This window comes from Lepisosteus oculatus, chromosome 5, assembly GCF_040954835.1.
Source record: "Lepisosteus oculatus isolate fLepOcu1 chromosome 5, fLepOcu1.hap2, whole genome shotgun sequence".
In the NCBI taxonomy this organism is placed as follows: Eukaryota; Metazoa; Chordata; class Actinopteri; order Semionotiformes; family Lepisosteidae; genus Lepisosteus; species Lepisosteus oculatus.
In genome coordinates this window covers 10251915-10279666 of record NC_090700.1, presented here as the reverse complement: position 1 = coordinate 10279666, position 27752 = coordinate 10251915, and the positions used below count along the sequence as shown (strand labels likewise).

The following is a 27752-nucleotide window of genomic DNA, read 5'->3' as shown; positions in this document are numbered from 1 at the left end:
ACTGGGCTGGCTACTAACTCATTGTATTTTCTTAAAATTCACAATATACAGTATAAAGCAAAGTGGGCTCTTCTCATTTTTGCCAAATTTCATGTTTCTGCTGTTAGTATTTTGTGTTCATAGGCAAAGTTGAATATAAATGTACATTTAATTGGGACAAAATTAATTTGACTTCTGGAGTACTGTTGTTTTTGTTGAGATGTGAAACGACAGCAAATTAAATAGCAACATTTAAAAAATTAAATAGTGAAGAAAAATGGAAGAAAATGTGAACAAATCACTTTGTATTATTATTTTTCATAGTTATTTGTAAATATTACAAACACTGCAGCTAGCCCACTGAGTAGCAGAACATAATGCAAATGTGTAATGCACTTCATTACACATTATGTAGTTTTTTTAAACAGAAATTCAGTGTATAAATGTGTATTTGTGGAATGACATATCTAAGCAAAAGACTTGAACATTTACAAGCTGTCATTAGAATTAATTTTTCCCATGAAGTCAAATTCTTCCAGAAAAAGATATTCAATTTAGCACTATGCATACAGTGGGAAAAATAAGATGTTTTCTGGTTGCACTGACAAATTTGCCTTGAAATGTGCTGTGAAGAATCTTGTGGATCCTAATCATTTCTGTCACTGGTGTCAGTACCTTTTTTTCTGCAAAACCCCACTCTGCTGAGTTTCCATCACTGTTGTCTTTTCTATCCATGGCTGCCTGACAGAACATGCTGCTAAAGAATGAGTGGGTGTCTCCTTTCACTGTCCCTTAATCAAAACGCCATTTGTAACATGCAGCTGGGTAATCTTCACAAGCTAATGCACCTGTTAATAACTACCTAGCACGCTTCTTCCCAAACCAAATGTCAGATGTTTCTTCATCCTGTGCCGTCAGCTAATTTTTTTTTACTAACGTCTTCACTCTTACTTTCTTGTAGGGAAAGACAAAAACCTATTTTTATGCTGATGTAGGTTCAAGCATGTCTATGCCTTGACATCATAAAATGCCAATAAAGAAGATTAAATTTAATTGAAAAGATCATTACCATTGCATATGTCAATGTAAATAATTACAAGATATCTAATGGCATTACTAATGTCATTGTTTGATCATTTATGACATTGTATGATTTAGGCAACTGATTGTAACAGTGATCTGCACTGGGATGGACTAAAACTTCCTTTGGTTGAAAATCGTCCTTTTATATGACACTTTAATAGTAATTAAATTGTGATTTCAGTAGCTGGAGCAGAATCTATTGTTCAAGAAAAGTTCATCTGTGAGGTGGTACCAGAGATATTGTGGACTGTTCAAGTTGACATGTGGGTTCTAAGAGGCAAACTGTTGTTTTGTTTCATATTTGTTATTTGTAGTAGCCTTCATCCTTTACAACCTTCAGTACATAATGACCTGGCTCATGATATCCTGAGGGTCTTATGTTAGATGACAAGGACAGACGAAAACTGCTTCCTGGATTAAAAGCAAGTCTTGGATTTATTGCTGTCAGATGTGCTTTTTGTCCTTTCTGTTGAAAATGTCAGCTCATTAAATCCTCTGACATCACAAAATGAAGCTACCTTGACAACATGTGGAATTTAATTGTAAAGAAGACAACTAGTAAAAACAAAATTTCATAGCATGGTTTTGTCCTCAATAAGGGTATAAATTGGATTACAACTGTTTCAGTTTAAGACATTTTGTAAGAGCAAACAAATTTGCAGCACATATATTTTGATCAACCATAAAATCCATTAGCACTATCTTAATATAATAAAAGGTTAAAAAAAAAGTGTCTAAAAGAGCTAATTTTGCCTTACTAATAACAGTAGAATACAAATAGCTCACAAAATGCAATGCAATTTGTACACAAGCACCAATTCATAAGGTGAACAGAAAGAGACTTACATATACTGACAGTGTAATCCATGAAATTATCCCAATCAATTTTGCTAAATTAAACATTAGCATCATGGAGCATTATGATGAGCAGTTTACAGCCTTCTAAAGACAACAATAAACCAGAATTTGCAAAACAAAGATATTAGCATGCTGTCAAATACACTATTTAATAGTGTTTGCAGTAAAGTACTTGTTTATGTTCATTTAGTATCTAATCATTTTCTCAAACAGCAAATAAAAAAAAACAAATTTCAGGATTCTTTCAGATGTGATTTCTCTTTGATAAGACTTGACATCTTAAAACAAATGAAGGGAGTTATTTATGCGTCTGCAAAATATTTAAAATGGCACATAAAATAAATGACAAGCTATTCTATACCTTCATTGACAGGCTAAATTGATACGGAGTACTCTGTGTTAAGGGTGTGTTGTATTTAACTTCTGTGTTTTATGTAAAATAAAATGCTGTAGTTCTAAATCTTTTAAGGGGATTTACGTCAATCCCTTTTTTCAAATACAGACCTGTAGTTAAAGGCTGAATCCTACCTGACATAAATTAACTTTAAATAAAGAATAGATCAGAGTTCATTCTAATTCTAAGTAGTTTAGTTTAAATAAAGACCTGCTAATATACCGTTAACTATTCATTGTCAATACAAGAATTATTAATTGTTGTTTTAGTAGGTTTGGTTGTGGTGGCTGAGAAATAATTACTTGCTTTGTTGCAAAATTCATTACCTAACAAAAGATGAGGGCACTTTGTTAATAATTGCAACAAATGGCAAAAAAACTATTATCTGTCAGTATGACTACATCCTTCCTGAGAGCTTTTCAGCAGATAATAGCACTTTGCTTTTTAATGAAATTCATTTTCTTTAATATCACTGTTCACACTTAATCAAAAATTGTAAAATGTTATTAGAATTAAATGTGAAAGAGATGCCCACTAAAAGGAGTTTTGGCACCATGATACACTGTAAGGTGAACTTCTATAATGAGACTCCATTCATTTTTTTAAATACATCAATTCATCTTTTTATTGACAATTGTCTGGCATCAATTAATGGCACTCACCTCCCTGTAAAGGCTTTTGTACTGAATCAGACATGTAGCTATACAGGGAATGCAGACAAAATAAATATTGATTTCCAGGAAATGTTACACAAATGGACCAACAGTAACGCAGAATTAATTGGATTCATTTTGTCAAAAGGCTGGCAAATGGCTATTAAGTGCACTGAAGAAAAGCAGATCTATGCCAGTGTGCCTGCAAGTTACATTCTCTTCAGCATGGCTCATTCTGGGCGTAAAAAAGTCATTGCTACACGTCATATTTCTAAAAATCCATCTCCTAAATCCATCAGCAAATATTATTAATGAATTTGCTTGGAACCCATAAGGCTTTCACTGCAGCTAACTAACAACACAGAAGTGTGATGTACATAAACGTGACATTTCTACACATTACAGTTAAGATGAAATCCGCACCATATCACAGTTATTCTGGTCCTCACTTATAGTCCAGCTGGGTGGATTGAAACAAAGTTTCAGGATAAGTACCATGGTACATGGTAGACAACCTGCCAATAAGGAGTCCAGAGCCTTACCCACTAATCTGTGCTGCGCTCATTTAAACAGTATTATATCTTTAAAAACAGGTACAGGTAAAGGTGATCTCACCTACTTTTTCCATGTTTAGTTTCCCTTGTAGTTCTCACTGCATAAGCTGCCTGCACTGCACTGAGACTGTATGCAATTCCTCATCTTCTTCTACACAGATTACCTCTCTCTCATCTTCATCATCCTTCACCCAGTAGTGCTCCTCTTACACCACTTCTCTCCTTTAGTCTGACCTTTCGCTCCCCAGTAACCTCTGGAAAGGCCAGCCTGCTAAAGAAGTTCTGCCTTTGTTGTTCATCTCTCTTTTGGCTTTCAAGCTTTCACAAAAAACACGATGCCTGCTTATTTATTTCTGGATCACAGATGCATCATATGTAACTTGTGACCTTTTCCCATCCATCCATTCATTCATTTACTAACTGCTTTATCCAATACAGGGTTGCTGGGGAGCTGGAGCCTATCCTTGCAACCAATGGGCACAAGGTACTATACACCCCGAACAGGATCCCAGTGGCCGATCTGGCCCTACTGATTTATACATCAAATCATCTCCCTATTTTCCTTAGCCAAAATCTAAGGTTCCTTATTTACAAACTTCCTCCATTAAATTTCTCACCCTGTGTCAACCACTAATTTCATTAGTGGCGTAAAAACATGTCAGATCTTTACATTTCCGCCTCTGTCTAATCCCCTGTGCTGAAATGAGAAATGAATGAGAAATGACTGGTCCCCAGTTTTACGTTCAGTGAAAATGTTAAAACAGCACCTCTATCGCCTCTCTGAAACACAATCACAATTTTGTTTTCAGCTCCTGATCTGTGCAATATGATTTGAAAGTCTTTTGTAAAGCTCTTGATATTTATGTCACATAGTGTCTAATGACATCAAATCCCGTGGAAAAGCAAAATGATGAAACCTTTAAGCAGTCAGAAGCAGGCTATAGCAAAACCACAAAAGCAGAATCATCAGGAAGGTTCATTGACCAGTTTAATATGTGTTATTGTTTATCATTGTGCACTAACATCAATTTTAGATTCTTCTTAGACTGTTAGGCAAACTTAACCTCAAAGGTAACATTCGCTGCCTTTCATTTAAAGGGACTCAGACCTTGATTCATGTGGGTTTTTATGTATGACTGAGACGATATTTAAACGTCAAAATCAATCTGACAAAAATTATTGGATTTTTGTACTGTCACTGTAAAGCATGTATTATGCATCACACCTCAGAGACAGAAGAATTGAATATGATTATGCAATACAGTGAAAAAATACTGATAATTCGATGCAAGAGATCCGTGACTCATACTATTTAATTGCAATATAGATAGAGGACTGAAGCTGAGAATATATCTGTCTTTACCAAAATTTCAAATACTGCAAGGAAACTGATAATTAAATCTCACATTTTAACAGCTGTTGAAAAAAGGATGAAATATGTAGTTTTCAAATTTACATTGTGACTCTACTTATCTATTCTCTTTCTTATCTAAAATACTGTGGCTAACAAGTGAAAGGCTAATCTATACTCCTAGCAAATGGAAATTCCTACAGGAGCACTGAGTATCATATTGATGGCCATTGGACCTCGATCTGTGCCTGCAGTATGGATAGATAAAGGGCAAAAGCAATTGTACACTCATTCCATTCCCAGAATACAGCAAAACCGCTTTACATCCACCTAATTTAAACAGCGAACGTATGAAGGTGTCATTATAATTAATTATAATAAAAAAAACTCAGAGTGTAAGGAGTGTAAGGAGTTTTATAATGCTAGCAGAATGAACACAGAACGGCAGAACAAAAGATGTATCCCATAGTTACATGTCACTAAGCCAGAGATTCACAGACTGTCTGTGCAACATTAGAAAAAGTGGAAGCCAACAAGAGGATGAATCACTAAGCCCCTCTCTACAAAAGAGCAGCATTCAAGTGGCAAGCAACTCAACATAGACAATTTTATCCAAGGGAAGGGGCTTCAGGCAGCAAAATGTATTTACTAACCACAACAAGCTCAAGAGACAAAGCTTTTTACATTCTTTTGTAAAAGGGAAATGTTGGTTATTTAATGTGCGAGATGATAGCAAAGCCCCCCTCTTCACATCATGGCACAGCTAGCCTTCAAGCCACCTGGTCCAACATCATCCATCTGTTCTAAATAACTGCTAATTCCAGTGCAAGGCTACAATGAGCCTGAGCCTTAACTGGCAGACAAAAGTCGTGAGCCTGGACACACCCAGTTTTTTCCTAGTTTGTTTTTTGGTGTACTTAAATCATAAATAAACATTACAAATTAAGCTTGCTTTGCATGTTTGAAAATGTCTTGTATGGCTTTAACAAGCTTAATTTGCTCTTAGAGGCCATGTGCAGAATCTCATGATGTAATATTTCTCTGAAAGGAACTGAAGCCTTAGTTCAATGCACACAGTGTGGCCTATTTTGGTAAACAACAGACCAACATCAACTCCTTCCCTTTAACAATTATCCTGCAATTACGTCTTTACTTAACAGATCTAATCCTAATGGTTTTCTGTTTTACATGCCAGCAGCCCACTGCAACACTGCACAACCACACTTCCTGATCTGACAAATATTTTCACAATACATTTACATTCTTCTTTAAGAGAACGATATGAAGAATAGTGCAGTGCAGACTGACTTGTTCAAACAAGAAGCCAAAAAGACATCTTTAAGCGCTTTGAGAAGCCACCTTTAAAGGCTTTATACAATTATACAATAAAGTTTATTATTATTATTATTATTATTATTATTATTATTATTATTATCATCTTACTTTTTCCTTGGAATCGAGTCCAGAAGGTTCAGGCCGTGTTCTTATCACAAAGGGTGTAGAAAGTCTCAAGAGAATTCCTTGAAAAGTGCTGGCGATTATTGGCGAGACGATCTCGAAGTAATCGCGGAAGTTCAAGGCCCTGTGTGCTTCACACTTGATCTGCTTTCGCAGCCCCTCCCCCAGCTGCAGGACCGCCATGCTGGGGTCAAACACCAGGTGAAAGGGGAAAGCTCTGCAGAAGGTGCTGAGGCTGATGCGTAGGTCCGGTGGGGAAAAGGACAACTTCAAGGGGAGTGGCTTGGGTACCCCCGAGGGCTGGGAGACTTTGATGAGGAAGCTGAGGCAGTTGTAGCCGCCCGCGAGCGTCCCATCTAAAGGCAGCTTGTCAGAGGAGCCAGTCAGCTCCTCCACCTGCACCTCCATGTGGTATATCCTCCTGGCCGCAGCCTTGATGAGCCCTGGCATGGCCAAGCCCACTGTGGCTGAGGGGTGGAAACAGTGCAGCAGGAGCGTGCCGCCCTCAGGGGTGTCTTTGCATAGGAAGGAGGGTGACTCGTTGGACGCCCTCTTGCCACAGGAAGTCCGTATGTGTTCCAGCAGGGCATCAAACCCATTGAAGAAGTCCTGCAGGGTACTGCCCACTGCCCTGAGGACCCGCTCATTCTCCTCAAAGCACAGGCCGAAGAACTCCTCTCCAAACTTCTCCCGCAACTCTTCAAACTTCATTCCTGCAGGCAAAAAGAGAACGTTGCTCCTTAAACGTTCAGGTTTAGCCGAGGTTGCAGATGAGCGAAATTCTGTTTTTGTCTTAACCAAATTTGGCAGTTTTGAGTAATTTACTACGGGGGAAAATCTTTTACTATATTTTGAACAATGCAGCCAATCCATCTCCTAATATGCAGTGCAGTATGGAGAGACAGATCTCTCCTTGTCATAAACATATAAAATGTCTGGTATTCCTACTTTCTAATAAACTAAGAAGAAACTCTGGACAAGGGAGACTTTCCAATCTCAGCCGTGAAGCGCCTAGAAGAAGATGAGGTCAGGCTAAAAAAAGTCAGACAGAAAACTGCACAAAAGAATGTTGTGCTAGCTAAAAATAGCCTACAACCCTACAGTTTACATTCCCTATTTAAATAAACTCAAAACAGTTGAGTTAGAAGAACATTAAAGTGTCACATAAACATATTTTCAGAGACAATTCACCAGTTGTAACTGAATGTTCAGCAGACACAAATGGCTAAGGTTTGAAAACATAGAAAGGAACAAAGTATTTTCATAAAGACATTTCCTGCAACAGAAAATGTATTACTAATAATACAATTCACCCTCATTTCTGGCTTACATGGAACTAATCAAAATTGTATTGTTTTATACTGAAACAAAGATGGCACCCAATCTGAAAAATATCTTATAAATCATTTCATATACACATACTGTATACAAGCATATATACAGGCATTTTAGGTTACTTGGGATATTCTTGTTTTATTTTTTTCTCCTGCTTGTAAATGCATGTTTAATTAGATTTAAATCTAGAGATTGACTTGACCCAAACTTGGCTGGTTGTAATTATGCCTGCGATGGCTTTAATCTTCAGTGTAATCGAAATTGTTGATTTTTGTGCAATTTCTGAGAGGTGCTTCTGGCTGAGTTTGTCTTCTGCTCTTCCAGCTTCAAAATTGCCTGCTTTACGTTAACGAAAAGTTCTTTGATTTTTATTTTGACTTTGGACTGTGAACGATTAACACTGGAGCCAAAGTAGGACAGCTTGATAGGATGTTGACAGGTTGATAAAGCTCTTCTGTAAATGCGTAAGTACCCAACATAAAAAATCCTAACCAACAAGAAACACATTTAAGAAAATGGTTCCACTAATCTTGTTTCCTCATACTGTAATTCCATCTGAATTGGAAGCATTAAAAATGGCTTAAAGTATTTTGCTGTTGCACTTATCAATCAGTTATATTTTTTCCACGGGAAATGATTGTTATAAGTATTCATAGTTCTTTTTTTTTAAGTCCCATTACTTTTAGCAGTATGGTAAATAAAGATAGAATAGCAAAAATACAAAATGAATACTACAGCATGTGTTTCTTTAAGAGTACAACTACATTAATATTTGTACATGGGGGCTCTGTAGTAGTCACAGGAGATAGTTCCAGTATTCTGACTTCCTCGATTCAGCAATCATTAAAAGATGTTAAAATATTCTTTCACATATCAAAATCACATTTATTCACACCTCCAGGATGGAGAAAATTGTCTGAACAGGAAAAGTTTTTATAAACTCATTCATTTTCAGGGAGTTCTGCATATCTAAACTAGTTAAAAGGGTGCTATGAAGCCTGTTCTCTGTCTTCAAGCATCTATGTCTCTCCTTATAATTCATGCTTACAGGTACACGGTGCAAGGATTGCAATCTGATTACTTTTCCAAAAACCAGGCCCACCAGACCTTTCTGTAATATCTGCATTTTACAGTTTATTTTTCCCTGCACACAACATCAGAGCAGAGTCAGCAGCAGTTAATCTGCTTGGCTCATTGTATGTGTGTGTGAGGGCTTAGTGCCTGAGCCATCAGATGTCCCTGCAGAGGCACTGGCATCATTTAGAGGAGAGATGCAGCTCTCACTGTCAGCACTGCAAGTACAGAGATTCCTGGCAACCTACAGGGGTGCCCAAACATATGCTCACCTATTTTAACCCTCCCTGAAGGCAATTGGCACTGCCACCTCAGTCACCCTGTCAGGATTCGCTTTAACTGTCAATGTCTGAACTACAGTGTATAGGATTTAACAGGTGCACACCTTTAAACCCACCACATGCTGATGCTGTTGATGCTCATGTATTCATGTGGATTCTATTAATCTGCCAAGGTGCTACATGTATTTATATCCCAGTGGATGCACTTCATTAGCTGTAATCAATTCCCCTGAGAGATTCTGAGTGAATATACCGAGAGAGGTATCGATAGGGTCAACTGTGGGAACTATTTCAGACACATTTCAGCAAAACAAGGACATGGAGTAGCAGCTGGAAATGGAGATCAACATTTCTTTACGAAAAGAGTTGTCGGTGTCTAGAACAAGGTTTTTCAAGAAACATCTGGGCGGAAATTCAGTTTCACGTAGTGACTTAATTTCGAAACAATCAAGACTGGCTAAATAGCTCCCTCATGTTCGCTGCCGTGTTGAAAGTACAGGATGACAGGACGTGAAGACACAATGAAAGCATCAGGATATTGTAAAAATGTAATTCTTCCATCTCAGCAATATTGCCAGAATGCAACCCGTGTTGTCTTTGACTCTAGAAGAAAAGCTGGTCAACACACTGGTCTTTTCCAGAACTGATTACTGCCCTACTCGCTGGGGTACCTAAATCAACATTAAACAACACTGAACAAATGTTATTATGTTCAGAATTTATCAGCCAGAATCCTGACCAGGTTGTGTGCAAGCAATCACATTACACCTGTCACGGCCTCCTTGCACTGGCTACCTATCAGGTTTAGATTTCACATTGAAATCCTTGTGCTCACCTACAAGGCTCTACATGGTGTGGCTCACCAGTACCTATCTGACTTGTTATCTGTCTGCTCTCCACCTTTCAGCCTTTGTTCATCTGACTCTGGTCTCCTTCTCTTCCTACATCCCAAAGCTCTGGAACTCTGGAAATCCCAACGATATCAGAGAGTCACCAACCCTGAGTGCATTTAAATCCAAATCTCAAAACAATTCTTTCCAATTTTTTTTTAAATTAGTGTCTGCGTCTGCTCCATTTTCTAATGAACGCCTTCTGCTGCACTTCGAACCACTTGCCTTTCTTATACAGTGTGTGCTTATTTTGTAATTTGCTATCCTATAACTGTATTCTTTTTGTTTCTGCACTGCAAAGAGCTTGAAGGTGCTACTTTTAAAGGTTCTACATACAATAACTATTAATAATAATATCATCAGTTTTGTTTTTGTTGTTTTAAATTCAGTTGTACAAAAGTACAGATATCTGCCAAAGTGCCACATACAGTATGTATTTCAGTAGGTCTTATATTCTTACCTTGTAACGTGGCGGTGCATTGTAGAATTCCTGAGATATCTTCCAGCTCCTCTGTGCCTGAATGGTCCAGATAGGAGCATCTGTTCGAAAGGTTATGTGTTTCTTTCTCATCATCATTGCTCCTTAAACACAAAGTCAATACCAGTTCACAGCAAAATCCATGTTTTTTTTACAGCACTGACTGGACATAAAGAACTGTGAATTGCAGGCTACATTGGAATTAAATACCAAGCACCTTATTAGTCAAGAACCAGCATGCTACAAGATATATTTGACATTGACAAACAGCAAATGAGAATTTTATGTCTGCTAAACAATTTGATATCAAATAACTTACTGTGAATTCATTATTAAAATTGTGCGTATTTAATGTAAAATTACACAGGGCCTCAGTCTGACTAATTAAAAATACATGATATAATACATGAATAAAATACATGAATATAAACTTCCTGTGTAATTGGCAAATACAGTACTTTTCCAACCTGAAGTATATTTTTTAAAGCTGCAGCCAAAATAACAGATTAAAACAATAATACATTGTTTCTGCATTCCAATCTCATTCTCTAGTTGTCCATCCATTATTTTCTAGCTACTTCTTCCAAATTAGAGGCGAGGAGGAGACAGGGCCTATCCTGGCAAGCAAGGCAGGATATAGTCTGGATGGGACACCAGTCCATTGCAGGGCAGGTGACGCACACACTAACACCAGGGCCAATTTACCCAGAAGCCAAAAACCTACCAATATGTTGTTGCACTGTTGTAGGCAACCAGAGCACCTGGATAAAACCCAGAAGAATTTGTGGAGAACATGCAAACTCCACACAGCTAGCAGCCCAGGTCTGGAATTAAACCCAGCACTCCACCACTAAGAGGCTACAATGCTAACCACTGTGCCATCCATCTCCATTCATCTCTAGTTTTCAGTAGGATAAACCCAAATCTATAAGGGATGACAATATTACATTGCACACATTCCCAGAGGCCTTTCGTATCAGGAATTGGATCAGAAATAATTGAGGTGATAAAGTACATGTGTGACCTGAAGAAAACTCCACATGATTCATGTTGATAGAGTTTGCACAAAGACCTTATCTGCTAATGAATCACACTTCCTCATTGTTCCTAATAAACCATTATATGTTTAGGAATTTAAAGAAGGTAACTCAAATCTAAATAATCTGTTTCAGCTCAACAGAAGGCGTTTTTTGTACATCTGACCTTTTCTTAATAAATTTATATATATATATTCAATTTGTCTATCCATGTGGTATTTAAAAACAGATTTCACTATCATTAAAGCATTGATAATTTCAAATAGAATTAGAATTCAACCATTCTGCTACTGTATATGTATGTGAATATAGTTGTGGGATCTAGGCCAACCTTGAAGTTAATGCTTTTTCTAAGATTAAGGTTCGATTTATGGTGAGGATTGCTGTCCAGTCATGCTATTGGTCATGATGAAAGTAGTAATTTTGGGATCTGCCCATAAATTCTTTCAGTAACTAGCTTTCACAGCCCACTAGCGATCACTCTTAACGTACAGTATTATAAATGATGCTGAGTCCAGAGATCTTCCATATGTTTGTGTTGTGGATGCTTTTAAGTTGATGAAAGTCAGTTCTTTTAATCTTAAAGTTAGCTCTTTGACTAACAGTAAATGCCCTTAAACCCTATTTTACGGGGAAAAAATTCTTACCTTATTACTTGATGCTTGTAGATCTGCACAGTTCTCTGGAGAGCTTGCTGCACTGTTTGAGTCTAAGGGCAATAAAACAAAGACCGACAAAATAATTGATCAGATTTTTGCAGTGATTGTTTTTGTAAGGGAAGTATTTACTAGAACATATTAAGTAGCATTGAGTGTTTAAAAGGTCTTTAATGTAAGATGTACATTAATACTTTAAAGTAAGATTTATAAACAACACAGGTGAAATGTTACCACTCCTTTGCAATAGTGTCCTTCTTCGTTTGAACACAAAGACTGTCACTATCTGTTACTTAAGCAAGGAGTGTAGAAAGACTTTCCCCAAAACGACACTCTTAAAAATCTATGTATTATATGGACAAAGCTTTAGTTAGGCTAAGACTTTGTCCACAGTCCTCACACTTGGCAGAATAGCCTATACTATATATCAACAGTAATAGACTTCTCTTAAACATTGTGCAAATCTGTAAATTACATTCTTTCTAGGCTTAACCTGCCCACCACATATGACAGCAAAGATTATTTCAAAGTCGCTGTTTAGAAATAAAGCAATAATAGAACAGTAAGCCATTATGGAAGTGTACTGAAAATTCTCCACCTGCCTGTACAGTTTGATTTATTTTCATTTGATACCCCTAAAGTAGAACTCCACACGATAAAGAGAAGTTAGGCTTAGTTGTGGTCAGATAAACCCCAAGAATAAATGTTAAGGTTGTCTGTTGAGGTCAGGATTGTGGAGAAGCCTGTGGCTTAAGCTCACACTAAGCCTAACAATAGCTTGTGTTGTTTTGACTGGCCTTTCGGGAACACTTAATTTGGAAGTATTAATATCATCAGCTTTGCCTGAACAGTTGTGAAAGGCAAATCATAGCTGCCATTCTTATTCAGTTACCTCCAAATCAAAACCAAAGTTATTTTATGTCTTTGAAAGGCTTTTAAAACCTATTAGACATGGTCTGATATAGGTCTAATACAGACGAAAGGTGCTACATGCTGTTGTGGTTTCTGGCACGGTGTGCTTCAAATTAAAACTGCACTTCAGAAAGCTATTCATTGTAATTTAATTATACTAACCACTTTCAGCTTTCAGAAGACCATCTACTGAAAACGCATTAATGTACAGTACTGTCAGCAGGACTATCACTCTTTCCTGTATCTTTTATTCTGATTTTTAATTGCTGTTGTAGCTCCCCCATGTAAAAAAGAGCTGTATATGTATGAGGGTATGTATTGAAAAACAAGTCATTTAGTTAACTAAATGTAAAACAACAAGTTTCACAGACTGGAGGAGTACATTATTTTAAACTGCCCATGGAAAATTCAAGGTAACAAATAATGGAAAGGTCTTACTGTATGTCTTTAGGTCTCAAGTTAAATACGTACATATGCCTGGATATTTTTCTTATACCAAAATACTGAACTTCAGAACCACAACTCATTTTATTGAAAAATGTTGGTATTCAATTTGAATAATTGTCTTCAAAAGTTAACAAATTACGTTTATAAAACATGCATCGCTTAAAGAGACCGCTTATTTTGTTCTGTTGTAACGATTTCTTTAAAAAAAATAGAACAACTCGAAACTTAAAAATTCTAAAAAAAAGTTTCAGTGCCATTCATCTTTTTTCTGTGTTTTTAAATAGTTTTCTGCCTGATATATCTCCGATTTTACTTGTAAAAACATTAGCATAACTCTGGCCTGTAGCCCCTGATGCTTACTGATGAATTCCAGATGAAAGTAATGGAAGCTTACTCCAGCATTCATAGCCAGATTGGCAGTGTTTCTGTATACAATGAAGAAAAGGACACACTGACACAGTGTTTGTCTACTACAGTGAATTTCCTTTAGCGCTGCTTCTCGGCCCTCAGAATGACACACAGCGAGATTTCATGTAAGGAACAGCTGTGACCTTTGCATCTTAACTAGGGGCTAGTTAATATAAACACATTAGACAGCAGGCATTCTGATCGAGGACGTGAGAAACCCAAGTAAAACTAAATAGAAAAAAAATAACTTTCTTCAGAAAAACTAATGAAATTTCTTTGGACCTTTTATCTCCCTACATTCAGGGTATGTATCACAAATAACGTACTTCTTTAATTCTTTCGAGACCTCCCTAATGAAATTACCCTCTTACTAGCATCAGTTGATGCCTAATTCAGAAGCGAGGGTCTCACCACATACTGTAATGTGGTGAGGGGGCAGATCTAAAGGTCTAAGGAAGCAGAGATTATCAGGTGCACCAGTGCAGCTTTCTATACAGTACACATAACCACACCTGTTCTTATGGCAGACATCACCATTCTTCGTGATCTAGAATAACATACATTACATTGTATTCACTGAAGTATTCATGCAGCTATGGGAAATAAAAAAATGTAACTATCTTAAACAAAACTTCATTCCAATAATTTCTGAACTCGAGAAAAATCCAAATCGAACCCAACACACTGTATACAGTATATATGTATATTTCCCAATCGCCACAAAGACGCCCGGTCATTCAGGCATGCCATTAACACAAAAACATTTTGATACCTACGTTTATCAGCCCGCGATTACATTACAATATTAAATGTGATATGTAATTCTCATATTAAGAGTAAACGGGTCAATCGGTTGACTTTACACAAGACCCAGATGCAAAAGATTCAGGGTTTCTGCATGGCAGAGTTAACAGACTGGATGAATAAAATCTAATACAGACGGAGAAGGCACTTCTGCGAAATCTTTCGGTTTTCATTTTTGGCAATAGACAATGTTGATAGTTGCAGAGATAATTGCCTGAAGACTATAATTAATCTAAACACAACTAGAAGAACACAATGGCACGTTTTTAAATGGAAAATCGGTCAAAGTGCTGTTGTTGTTTTTTTTCTCCAGCATGCAGGGGCTGCTTTGCATGCAGAAGGACAATTTTCTTAACTTGGAAAGAGCAGCTGTACCGTAGGCGACGTGAGCCTCCTCAAGCTCTCGCCGAGTGAGTCCAAGTTAACGCGTCTCCTCCTTGGTGCCCGTTTTACCCCGATGTCTTCAAATGGGCACGAAAGAGACCCGGAGGGGCTCTTCCCATTCCAAAATACCCTGGAAAAGGGGCATTCTCCGTCATCGGGGCTCTCAAGATAATCTGATCCCATTGAACTGAACGATTCCGACGAAATCTTCCTTGAAGACATGCTGGGCGGCTAAAGGGATGCATTAGATTTCAAATTTAAGTGAGACTGATTCGCGTACAGATAAAGAGAGAAAAAAAGAAGGCAAAATGAAAATCCACTGGCTAATTATAAACTGCGATCCCAGAACAAACGTTGCCCTTTGGGGAGAAAAGGGGGAAAATGAAAAGGTAAGCACGACGGGGCTTTTGTGTGTGTTGTCACATAGCTAGTCCGTTTCTCCAGCCGTCGAGCATTTTAAACCCCGTTTTTTTTTACCTCTGCTGCTCAATGATAACAAGAATCACGTGTTTTCAGTGTCTCTTCTCTTTTTGTCACCTATTTCAGAAGGAACTAGGACGGAATTCATTTTCCCACTGCTGTTTTTGCTGCCTGATAAAAATCCATAAAACATTAAAACAGGCTGCAGCTTTCTGGGAGATAGTACAACCTAAATTATGTCAAGCTTGCGAACTCTTCCTTCTGAGCTATGCCAGTCCTCACAATCACAGCATCTCCCCTTCATTTTTTTTTCAGCTGTATGAGGCAGCCAATCAGTAATTTGTGAGGTTAACAACCTGCCCCCTTGAATATGGTCATACTGTGACTGATGGATGCGAAGTCTTGTAGTTTTGAAACGGAGATTGAGAAAAAAAAGACGACTTCTGGGGAGAGCAATGGTACATTAGTGATCAATTTGTCCATTTTCAGTCCGCCTGTCCCGGTGAAGGTCAAGAAACATTATGTATATAAAGGGAGATTATTTTTCTACTTATGGGCATGCTTTACACGTTGCTTAGGATACGGATACAGAAGGTTTCAGAAAATGCAAATTGCCCACATTAATGTTCTGTCATGTGGTCATACAACATTCTCATTTAATTTTTTTCACTAATCATGTATTTGCTACTTTAAAAGATTGATTATAGGTCATGCAGTTAATTATGTTGTTATCAGTGCTTCTAGGTATCTGGTTGGTACATGAAATAAAGCACTAGTCATCAGAGTAAACCGTGGAGAGAAACTTAATGCTTTGTATGCCCTAAACACACTAACAATGGTGTGTGTGAGTGGGGGGGTAATAAATCATCTACCTTCTCTTTTCACAACCATTTTAATTTGGAAGTTGATTCCTTCATATCTTGATTACGAAATTGCTTTTTTCCAAGGCAAAGTGTGAAGGAATGAAAAGGTGGCGGTGTTTGTTGTGGGTGATAATTATGTGACATGAGAATCAATGCCAAAGCTACCCAAGATCTACCTTTAAGACACAGAACACTCCTTGTGGCTTAAAAATAAAAGTAGCCACTTCTTCAAGAACTCTACATGCCAAAGTGGCACTTTTCCTTTGCAAAGTGTTCCCACGTCGTGCTAGATAATGCAATACCAACCAAAGCACATACAGTGACATCCACTGCACTGTGAGGAAGGATTGGGATGTTTCTTGTAGCAAAAAAAATACCTTTTCAAAGTGTCCGACACAAGAGCCCATACTTTTTCTGCTTAGGTCCATCGCTGCTGTTTTTTTCAGGAATCTGGAGAAAACCTGTACTGAAAGCCCTACAGTTTGAAATCAAAAGGTTTGGAAATCGTAATAATACGTCATATGAGATAATTATCTTGCTGTAATTTTTGCCCTCCTGAAATTGAAAGATGACCTAGATAATAATGTCATGATTTAGAGAATGTTACTCAGAAAGGGGTGACAAGTACTGTATACATGGCAAAGGGGTGTCTGAAAGGGTTGAAATTTGGAAGAATTCTCTTTCTTGAAGGATGATGCTACTGCTTGCTCTGACCGTTCTGTTTGTGCATCGGGAGACCAGAACGGATTAGTTGACCATAAAAGCAGAGAAAGAGGACTGAGAAAATAAGTATGCAACAGTAGGTCCATTCTGTCTGGAACTTGTTCAGCTGCTGTAGTTGTTATTCTAGTGTTCCTCCTAAATCACTGCAACCTCTCATGTTTCACTGGGTTTTCTGGAGACTAAAGTTAATGAATGATACTGGCATTAGAATTACATGAAGGGTTTTTGACACTGACACTTCTACTTTTTTTTTATTATTGAGCTAAATGGACCAATTCATTATCCCTGATAAACTGTGCACAACAATGTGTTTTATAATATGTACAAATCATTAACTATAGTCAACTGGAAGTGTGTTTGACAGCATGTGCTTTAAGTTTTATATTCTGTGTTATTTTAAGTACAATTTAAATACTTTTTAACTTCTCAATCATTTCCTTATTGACCGAACAGGAACAGTGGTACTCAAGGGTATTTTATATCTATGTATTTTAATCTTTAAAGGAATTTCTTTGCTTATTTTTCAATCACAGATTGCTTCTGTCATTTATCAAACAGTTGTAGTAGACAAGCAAAGTCCCCAAGGAGAAGCTACCACAGAGACATGACATTGAAGCAAATTGAATTGTTGCATAAACTAGTCTCTTTTTACAAGACAAAATGACCTTATGTTTTTCTGGCTTGAGAAAAAAACACTCCATTAGTATTTTTCATCACATTCCACCAAATATGAATCAAGATGTAGACTTTATGAAAAATAAAGATTTTACACATACCACTATTTAAAAAAAATAATTTATGGAACCAACTGCCACCGTTTTGAAACTGTAGAATATTGAGAAATAACTTTCAAAGAGAAAAGCCTAGAATGCAAATTGTTTGAAAATATCATCACAATATTTCAACTGGGTGTTAGTTTTTATATCATTTCAAAAGGAAATGAAAGAAACCAGACAGCCAGCATAGGAATCTGTTCATTGTTTAAAACCTCAATTACAGTAGCCATATTTATAGGGCAACATTCACCCCATAGGCACAATCTTCAGTACTTGCAGTGATTACAACTCAGAGACCTGAAGGATGTTACAATGCACAAGGCCTTCCACTCAAGAAATCCATTATAGCCAGCTGCTATACCCCCCTGCAACTCACACCTGGCAACACACTGAAGCTCAGCAGGTGTGAACCTGGCCAGTACCTGGATGGGAGACTCCTGGGAAGGCTATGGTTCCTGCCAGAAGAGGTGGTAGTGGTGCCAGTAGGGTGTGCTCACCCTGCTGTCTGTGTGGGTCCTAATGCCCCAGTATAATGATCGGAACTCTACACTGTAAAAAAGGTGCCGTCCTTGGGATGAGACATAAAGCCACTGTGTGGTCATTAAAAACCCTGGGACATTACTTGGAAGGAGTAGGAGTGGTACCCCTCCTTCTGCCCCCCAAAAAACCCCATGGACTTTACAATTAAGGCCTCCTTATAATCTCCATTTATCTCCCTTTTGGCTTCATCACTCTGTTCTCCTCCCTACTGATACCTGGTATGTGATGAGTGTACTGGTGCACTATAGCTGCTGTTGTATCATCCAGGTGGGACCTGCACATTGGTGGAGGGAAGTTCCCATTACCTGTAAAGCACATTGAGTGGAGTGTCCAGAAAAGTGCTATATAAGTGTTTTATTATTATGTACTGTCAGTCATGTCTCAGTGATTAGCTGCATACTGTATAAAGCTGAACAGTCTTAGATTATGAGATTATTATCTGTTGGTTATTTAGGAAAACAAAAGAAAATATATTTGGTCATATTCTTACCCTTGAGGTTCAGTTTTAGAATGGTTATCCTTTCTCCTTTTTGATCCTTGGTTGTTCTTTCTCAAGAGTTTTTTTCCATGATCTCCATTTTTTGCAGAAACTAGCCATATTGCTGTTGTGTTTCACAGTTAATACCTTCTCAGGCCAAGACTATTATCTATCCCCTTGTCTACAGTTCTGCTCAATAAAGAATAAGAAAGAAGCAGCCTGCTTTCATTAAGGCACTGCAGCAAATATATCAATACATCTTATTTCAGTACATTTCTATTTGTAGATCATGTCTTCAGAATTTGTTCATTACCTGGTATTTGGTTCTAACTACACCATATGGTATAGTCAGTAAAGATTAATGGAATATTTTTGTCTGATTCACTTAAGGAAGGATGAACACTAATTGCATTTCAAGAAACCTGGCAGATACATAAAATAAAAATATACCACCATCACATGATGTTAGTCATCTGTGTCTTAGAAGCTGCTTCAAGAAAACATTGAAGGTACATGATAATAAATTTAGGCTAAAACATACAAAGCCTCTGCAAGACAATTGCTTGGCTTTGGCAATCATGCAAATTTGCCAAAACAGAATAATTAGTTGAATTAGCAGAGGTGTGGAAATTTAAGACAAGGAAATCATCACAGTCTATTGCGGATTTAATTGTGACTGAGGTTGTCAGCAGTCTCTGAGGCGAAGGTTTTTGATTCTATACATATGCACTCTAATAGAGGGCAAACCATTCTCAACGGCATACAGTCTTACCACAATGAATATCCGCCTTTGATTTAAAAAGATTCTCTGTAGTTTTTTTTTTTAATCATTCTGCAAAAGAGTACTTTGGCAATCAAGACATACTAGTCAATCATGAAACTATCAGGGAAGAACAATGGAAACAGATTCAGTAAAGAAAATTAAACAAAATCCCAAACCCTTCACTGATCAAAGGTTTCAGTGGACAATCTTTTGCTACGCAGGTGTGATAACTAGCTGAATGAACCCCCCCAAAAAAATAAATCCAATCCCATCATCCAAAACACTGACGGAGCAGAACACAGAGGCAGTAAGCAGAAAAGATTGCCTACGCTGTCTGACATTCTTTTGAAGACAAGCTTTTATACACTAAACAGCTGTATGGGGAGGAATACTAAGTGCTTAAAACTACACATATGAAATGTTTCTGCATACTTCAAATATACACAGTATATAGAATTGACTAGAACAAATTGTTTGTGTTATTACAAACTGTATTGCACAATTAAAGAAAACAACTTCTGAGGTTTGGAAATAATTAGTTTCCAAGCATGAAATTCCTATTCATACAGAACGTTGCTGTTCTGACAGAACTATGGAGAGCTCCAGAGTTTGATGATGCATTTAAATGGGACCATCGTCAAGCTCCGCTGAAGTTACATAGCTGCCCAAGTCTTAGAAGATAGGTCTGATGTGTGTAAAACATCTAGCCAAAGTAGATCTTTGTGCTAACTGCATACTCATTCAGCATACATAACCAAAATAGCAATAATTAAGCTCTCAAGATTCAGATTAATAAAAATAGCATTCTATGCACCTACCTTTTGCTTGACCTTGCTTAGTGTTGCTACAGTAAACTCCAAGGTGAGAAAGAAAATTTAATTTTCACAATAGCTGAAACATTTAAGGAAACAATTCAGTCACAATTATTGTTAGGATCAGCAAATCCCAAGTCCTGGCAAGTGCTTCCATGATAAGTTACATTCCTGACATAAACACATTTATCATAGAAGACGAGTGCAGTCCAGGCACCTCCACAAAAACACTGTGATAGTGCCCAGACCCAAATAATACAAATCAATAAAGCAGTGTGTGGATGATTGCATTGTGAAGTGCAACAGATAGCATGTTTCAGTATGGTTAGTGCATCAGAGACAGCAGACTGGAGAATTGCACAAGTTTACAGGTGACAAGCCAACCCCGCAACAAAAGCTGCTGTAAGCAAAGTGCTTAAGGCCAAACAGAGTGACTGACAGGACTCTGTACAAGGCTGAAAGGTATGTTTCTGAGATACATAGGTGACAGGCAAGGCAGCTGGTCAGAGAAAAGGATCTTTACCAAATTTAAAGTGAGCGATTCAAGTGGCTAAATCAGGATAGCTGTCAACAGTAGCTGTGTGTCTTTTAGGAGAAATGGAAAGTTGCGCTGCAATCTCCTGACAGGAGCAGCTTTCATTACCTAAAACTTCAATTTCTATGCTCATCATATCAGATTTCCTTCACAGGATCCAGAGTTTTCATCATATATTTAAAACACTAAAAAGGTATTGCCACTCATGCATGTGCAGGTCTTGCGGCAGTATAAAACTTCCTGATAGGTTGACTGACAACAGGTGACATAGCAGTATAGCAGTATAACAATATATTAGGTGGTGTGAGCTTTTTACATTAAAGATGTTCATTTATAAAGCATCATTTTCATTATATACTCACTTTTTCCTACATCTCCAAAATATTTCCTGGATGCCTGAACAAATGTGGACCAATAGTGACAACAGACAAATGAATATTCCTCATAGGGTTTTTGCACTAGCAGCTTTACATTAAGCAGTAATATGAAGATGGAGATGTTTTTTCTTCATGTTCCAGAGTATTTATATTTTACATAGTACTGAAGACAAATGACACCCTACCATCCAACAATAAATGCTAACAGTGCAACCAACTGCAGGAAGGACTAATTGTATTATTATTATTATAGAGTAAATGTACAGAATTATCATTACAAATGCAGCCGAATCTTAATAGACCTTTGAAGCAGCTCATTTAGTAGCTACATAGCTAATGAGCTGTGAGTGCGCATTGTTCTGATGTGCTAAGAAAAGCCAAGAAATGTTTTTTGTTAAGTACAGTCAAGCTGCAAAATAAAGCTTTTTTTTTTCTTTCAGGCCCATTTTAAAGACTGCATAAACCCACAAACAATATTCTTAATGACTACTGCTGTGTTTAATTTGCAGCTTCATCTCTACTGGCATGGTAACAGAAGAAAATATGCCAATTTATATTCTATATAGACAGCCTTGCCATAGTTGAAAGCAGGCTCAACATATGAAATGCATGCAAAAAAAAAACCAACCAAAAACAGAACTGACCCTGACATACACAGTGGTATCTGGCGGCTGGGTTATTGAAGATCTGGTTTAAAGGAGGAATATATTGAGGGGAAACTGTATTATTCAGTTATTTTCAAGACCCTTGTATGCTATACAATCGGAACTCATTATATGAGAATTGTCCCAGACTTTAGACTGTAAATTGAGTACCAATCTACATAGAACTTTCCTTAAACTGTCGACTGACTTACTTATTCTTCCCTTCCCTCTGAACCATATAATACACTTAATTAACACAGTTAATTCAAAATATCTATTGTGATGCACCTGATTATGATAAGAAGGGAAAAACTTCTTAAAAATGCAATGAACTACAAACAATCTTAAGTATTGTTACAGGTCTTCTTAAAATGAAACACAACAAAAAAAATTGGCAAAGTAAGTTGCCAAAGGTAACGAGGCTAACCAAATAAAAAAAAAGAGGTTTGGCTTGTAAAGAAATCAAAGATTATCTGTTTTGACTTTTATCAGTCATACAATTTTATTTTTTTTGGTACAAACAGATTTTTAAAATACATGAAAATTCACATGACATTATCAACTTTTGCAGATCCACTCTTACATAACTGACACTTTCATATAGATTTTAAAAATGTATCTAAGCATCCCTACAGTTCTGTTTCCTCAAGAACTTGGGAACTGTGTTATCCAAAAGAAAAATTCAGGAGGATGTGAATACTCTCAATAACTTTAAAAGTTAAAAGCACAACATACAAAAGCATCTGTGTTTGACAAAAACTCTTACTTTACATTGGACGTAAAGTAGTTTTAGCTACTTGCAAAATGTAAGTCAATTTAACTGTGTAGTTCATCAAAATTTTATATTCCTTGGGCTGCCAAATCTAGTTCTGTTTTTGTGTATTTTACATTCACCATCCAATGTAGTTTTATGAAAGAACTATTTCATTATGTGAATTTTGCTGGGCATTTTAACCATAGAATTGAGGTAATCTGTAAATATATACTGTTACTCCTGAATTGAAGTTACTGGAAAGGGTGAGATCAGAGTCAAGGAGACATTTGCCAACTATCTCTCATTATCTGCAGGTCTGAAATGTTAATTGTCATTCCTGGTGCAGTCAAACGGCTTCCACATCTGAGCAAATTGGAGAACTTTCTTCCTCTGGTCCTCAAAATTTTCTCGGATTGGTTTTCTCCAGCGTCTCGGTTCTAGGTCGAGCATGCCTCCAATGATTTCCTTTGGCCAAAGAAAAAAAAAGTATCACTGCACCGGAAGAAGATTCAGGCAGAAAGGACTGTTGCAGCAAAAATGAAAGGTTAGACTTTCTTTATTGCCATAGGCCAAACAGCTGGTCCTAAAGCAGTTTACAGACGAGATGTAAAACACTGATATACTGTATTCTTCTCCAGACACAGCTTAGAGTTGGCGAGTCTGATCTGTTTTTTTTTCTTCTATTTTTGTAAACCCCGGCCGTGTCAAAATTGTGCTGTATATGTCCTGGACTTTGTAACTCAGGATTCTCTTGACAACAAGAGCATACACCATCTGGCTGAAGATGTTAAAGAGCACTAATCTAATTACTGGTGATAACTGCATTACACTGAGTTTGCCATTAATGCTGCAGATTTGGGCAGTTGCTTGTGTTGATAAAGCACTGAGCCCTTCTGCTGCCAGAAAGCTCTGGAATCTGGAGGCAGCAGCACTCCTGACCTCCACAGATTCTGCTTTATTTTACCATTAATATATGAACAGTTTAGTGCAGCAATAAATGAAAATGCAGCCTGGATGAGTGTTTTAGAGATTAATGAGTCAAAGGCATACAGGTTTTGTATACACATCACAGACAAGACTGGACAGTGGAAGTACCTATTTTTTATGTGCGGGGAAAACCTCAAAGTAATGGTTTAAGGTAGAAAAAAATATTTAAATCATGCCACTAAACATCAATAAAAAAATAAACTCTGCTAAGCTGACAAGTAGTTGTTGGTACTGGGAAGTTTTAACTTACTAATAAGGGAAAATGGTTATAAAGGCATGTTCTTTTTGTTTTTGGCTCAAGTCACCATTTAGAATATGTGCAACTGGAATAAATCAACTAATGAATTAAATGCTTCAGGACAGATATGAAATACAACCTCCCCTTCTGTCCTGACAATAATGAGTGAAACAAGAAAAAAAAAACATGAACTGGTCCAGAGAAAACAACCTCACACTCAGAATGTGGCTCATTTACTGATGAATGAGAGTGCTCGCACTAGAGTTTTGTCAAAAATATCAGCAGTTCTCTATTAGCTTAGCTGGCATATTGACTTGTTACATCTAAACAATGGCAATTAAAAAATGTTGTTTCCGGATGGAGAATTCTATTGGCTATAAGTCAACCTCAATATGCTATCAGCATGAGTTACTGTAGTAAACTTGCAATGTCAATAATAAACACAATATATTGTAATTAGCTTCACCTTCAATGGAACAGCAGAAACCAGATTGTAATTCTTTTTTAACAGCCTTTCGTCTTAATAAGACAGCTGACAAAATGACTTTTATTACAAAGACACTCTGGAGGCACTAAACAGGCATCTTCAAGGAATCAAATACCTTGCCAAAATAATGAGGGAATTTGTGTTCATTCTCAATAACATGAGCAAAACCACTCTGAAGTCCAAAATCCACAGAGAAATAAGGAAGACCTTTGGGAACCTGCAGGACAAAAATACCATATTAAAAAACAATTACAATCATTTATAATATGTATCAAACAAAATAAGATTTAGACTTTTTAAACAACTGAGTACCAAAACCACAAGACAGCTAACTCATTTATTCTTGCTTCTCACAAAGCAAGGGCAGGATTTACAAATAGTTCACACAACTGCACCAATTACTTAGATAAATTGGTTCCATATGGTATAGCAATTTATTTCTTCAATTAAAATATAAGTGGAAAAGCATTGTGTCATTTTGCTAATACTTACTCTTCCCCTTCCCTCTGAAGAGTGCAAAACACTAATGTTCATGCTTAATATTTATTTAGATGTCCTTGATATTAAAAAAGGTGGCAAAATATCTCTTTAAATCACAAACAACTACAAATATAACCTTAGGTATCTGTATGACAATAGGCGATAATTTTGCCATACAGCCAACTGCTAAATATACTCAAAAATGATCATACCTACAGAATAATAGTGAGTGCTCCACATATGTGAGGGGACTGCTGGACACTGGATTACCAATAAGAGGGGCACCTCTCACATTGAGCTAATGAATCCATTTCCAGTCAGGCCTGACTGTGAGTGACAGTGTGATCAGCACAATTAATGCTTGCAGGGACAGTAGTGAGATCAGAGTGCTTAAAACAGAAGACATTTCTCAATGACATTTTTCACTGGCAGCTACATAGTGCACAGTTAACGGATGTCATTCGAAAAGGCAGGTTATTGTGGTACAGATATACATGTGAAGACAGCACGCAAGATCATCACAGTTTATCCCTTGAAACAGGTACACTGCCTCTAAATCTAAATGTAATAAAATGAAAAAATTAAGTTAATAGAAGAACGCCCTTCTCACACTGAACTACACCTGTAATTTGTAATCACACTACTAGAGAAGCACAGTCGTAGTCAGAGCAATGACCAACCTTTGTAAAAGCTGTAGTTCGGAAACAAGAAAGAGAGCACTAAATTCCCAAGCATCAGGGATGGCCAGAGATGAATATACAAAGCTTTTGTTTACAACTTAAACCAACTTAGGTTTTCAACACTGCGAATGAGTCTTTCCTGGGTAACTCTGGTTGTGTTATAGAATAGCACTATATTTAGAATATTACAGAATATTACAGCTATTTCTGTTATCAAAGTTTGAAAAACTAAGCATATATCAAACATTTCATACTTTAAAGTGTAGAAAAGGGCTTCTATATATGAATAAGATGAATTAATGTCTTAAAGAGGAAACTTCCAGCAACAACACTCTGCTTTTTAAGTTTCTAACCATGTATTGTTTGCCAAAGATGAAATCTATCTTATCTTTTTTTCTGGTTTCTAATAAACACACAGAAAAGCAAGCTTTTTATTTTTCAACACCACAGTGATTTAATATCACATTTCCCCACTTTTTAAAAGAAAAGGAAGAGCATAACTCACAGCCCGACGAATATCCCTCGAAGAGAGGTCCACCAGCTTCTTGTTCATGGCCCACTCTTCATCAGATTCCAGAATAGCTTTCTATAAAGAGATCATTTCAGACGCAGAACAAATATCAAATATTAATAGAAAAAGCAATACAATAAAATTTGTTTTCTATATTGGCATGTTCCTTTGGGACTTTTAATAAGAAGTGCTGAAAAGAAACCATTCAGTAAATGCAATACAACTGCAATAGTCCATTCCCAGTGGCCTACTAAAAGATATTAATGTTACCAAATCAGTTAATTGTGCTGTGCAAACTAAAAAAAGCTTGCAATTATACGCAAAACGTGATCCACAAGAAAACAATAGACCGCTATTTACTACATGTAAATTGTGATCTACCTTGAAGTAGATAGGAGCCATATCTCCAAGTTCTCTAGGCAGAGGAATGCATTCGTACACCATGTGACGCCGTTTCTTGAGATTCATATGAGTCTCTAAGAACACACAGTCTTGGTCTTGGTCTTCAAACATCTTCACCAAGGCCTTGCGAAATGCCTGTGGAAAAGCATTTGGAACATTGAGCAAAACCTGCCCCATCCCAAAATCTGTCCCAATTCTGCAATTAACTTCTAATCAAATCCACAACCTAGGTCACAGTAACGACCCCCGCAACATCCTATACAAACAACTTAAACCTTGTACTGCATAACTTTAAGACTATGCCAACCTATATGTGGCAGTAACCTTACCCTTTAAACAAAATATTTATTTTATTTAATATTTATATTTAAATATAAATTATTTATTTTATTTAAATATATTTAAATATTAAACCACAATTTTAAGACCAAAACCCTGGGTTTCACCCAAATATAAACACTGACCCAAATGCACAGATAGTCAGTCCCATACTGCCTATAATCAGATCGATTTACATTATGAGCAAGTCTTATTTCAAACATTACAGGATACAGGTAGAGTGTAGATAGTGTGCCTGCAGTGAATTCCAAGATGTGTAAATAAAAAAGATGGAAGGAAGATGGAAAACAATTCACAAAAGTTTCACACAGGAAAAGAGGATTTGACATTGTTATACTCCATTTTGTGTTTTGGCAGCTGTCTTATTAATCTAAATTCTAATTCTTGGTAACTGCAGCTAATGTCTTTAAAAAAAATAATGTGAAAAAGAGACATTCCACACCTTTTAATTTGATTTAATTATAAACACTCTTTTTGTACTATAGCAGAGCACATAAATTACTTTTGAAGAGAAGTTTAACTTAAGAAATGTTGTGAATATTCTTACAAAACAGATTAAATCATGCACCAAAGCAATTTCTTAGTCCTATTTTTTAATATTTATTAAATTCCAAAATGTATGTGTGTGTTTAATGGTAGGAGTGATGTTTGTTTTAAATTAAAAATAGAATCACAAAGCCCATAATAGCTGAACTGGAGAGAAATTCAAATCAATATTTTAAAATCAATTTAATACATTTGAATTCATTACTTTTAAATGTCTTTGCATTACAACACATGTCATGCATGTAGCACACTCCAAACTTCCATTTACGTTTGGTGTAGGATTTAGCACACAGTCAATTAAATGGTAACAAAAGCAAAGTCACCATGGCATTTAAGTATCTGTCTGTAATTTGCCTCTTTT

At 36.8% G+C, this 27752-nt stretch overlaps 2 protein-coding genes across 2 annotated transcripts in view; both read right to left on the bottom strand.

The window, feature by feature from the left end:
• The window catches only part of gucy1a2 (guanylate cyclase 1, soluble, alpha 2), a 51295-nt gene extending 36037 nt beyond the window's left edge, over positions 1 to 15258 (bottom strand). The window contains exons 1-4 of the mRNA XM_006627821.3: positions 15028 to 15258; positions 12073 to 12134; positions 10371 to 10492; positions 6316 to 7043 (exon numbers count right to left, since the gene is read on the bottom strand). Coding sequence (XP_006627884.1) covers positions 6316 to 7043; positions 10371 to 10492; positions 12073 to 12134; positions 15028 to 15258 — 1143 coding nt within the window. The remainder of the gene's footprint in view (positions 1 to 6315; positions 7044 to 10370; positions 10493 to 12072; positions 12135 to 15027) is intronic.
• Positions 15259 to 22450: 7192 nt separating this feature from the next.
• The window catches only part of cwf19l2 (CWF19 like cell cycle control factor 2), a 44306-nt gene continuing 39004 nt past the window's right edge, over positions 22451 to 27752 (bottom strand). The window contains exons 15-18 of the mRNA XM_015341607.2: positions 26486 to 26641; positions 26099 to 26179; positions 24549 to 24650; positions 22451 to 23186 (exon numbers count right to left, since the gene is read on the bottom strand). Of these exons, the coding sequence (XP_015197093.2) occupies positions 23046 to 23186; positions 24549 to 24650; positions 26099 to 26179; positions 26486 to 26641 (480 nt within the window). The 3' untranslated portion in view covers positions 22451 to 23045. The remainder of the gene's footprint in view (positions 23187 to 24548; positions 24651 to 26098; positions 26180 to 26485; positions 26642 to 27752) is intronic.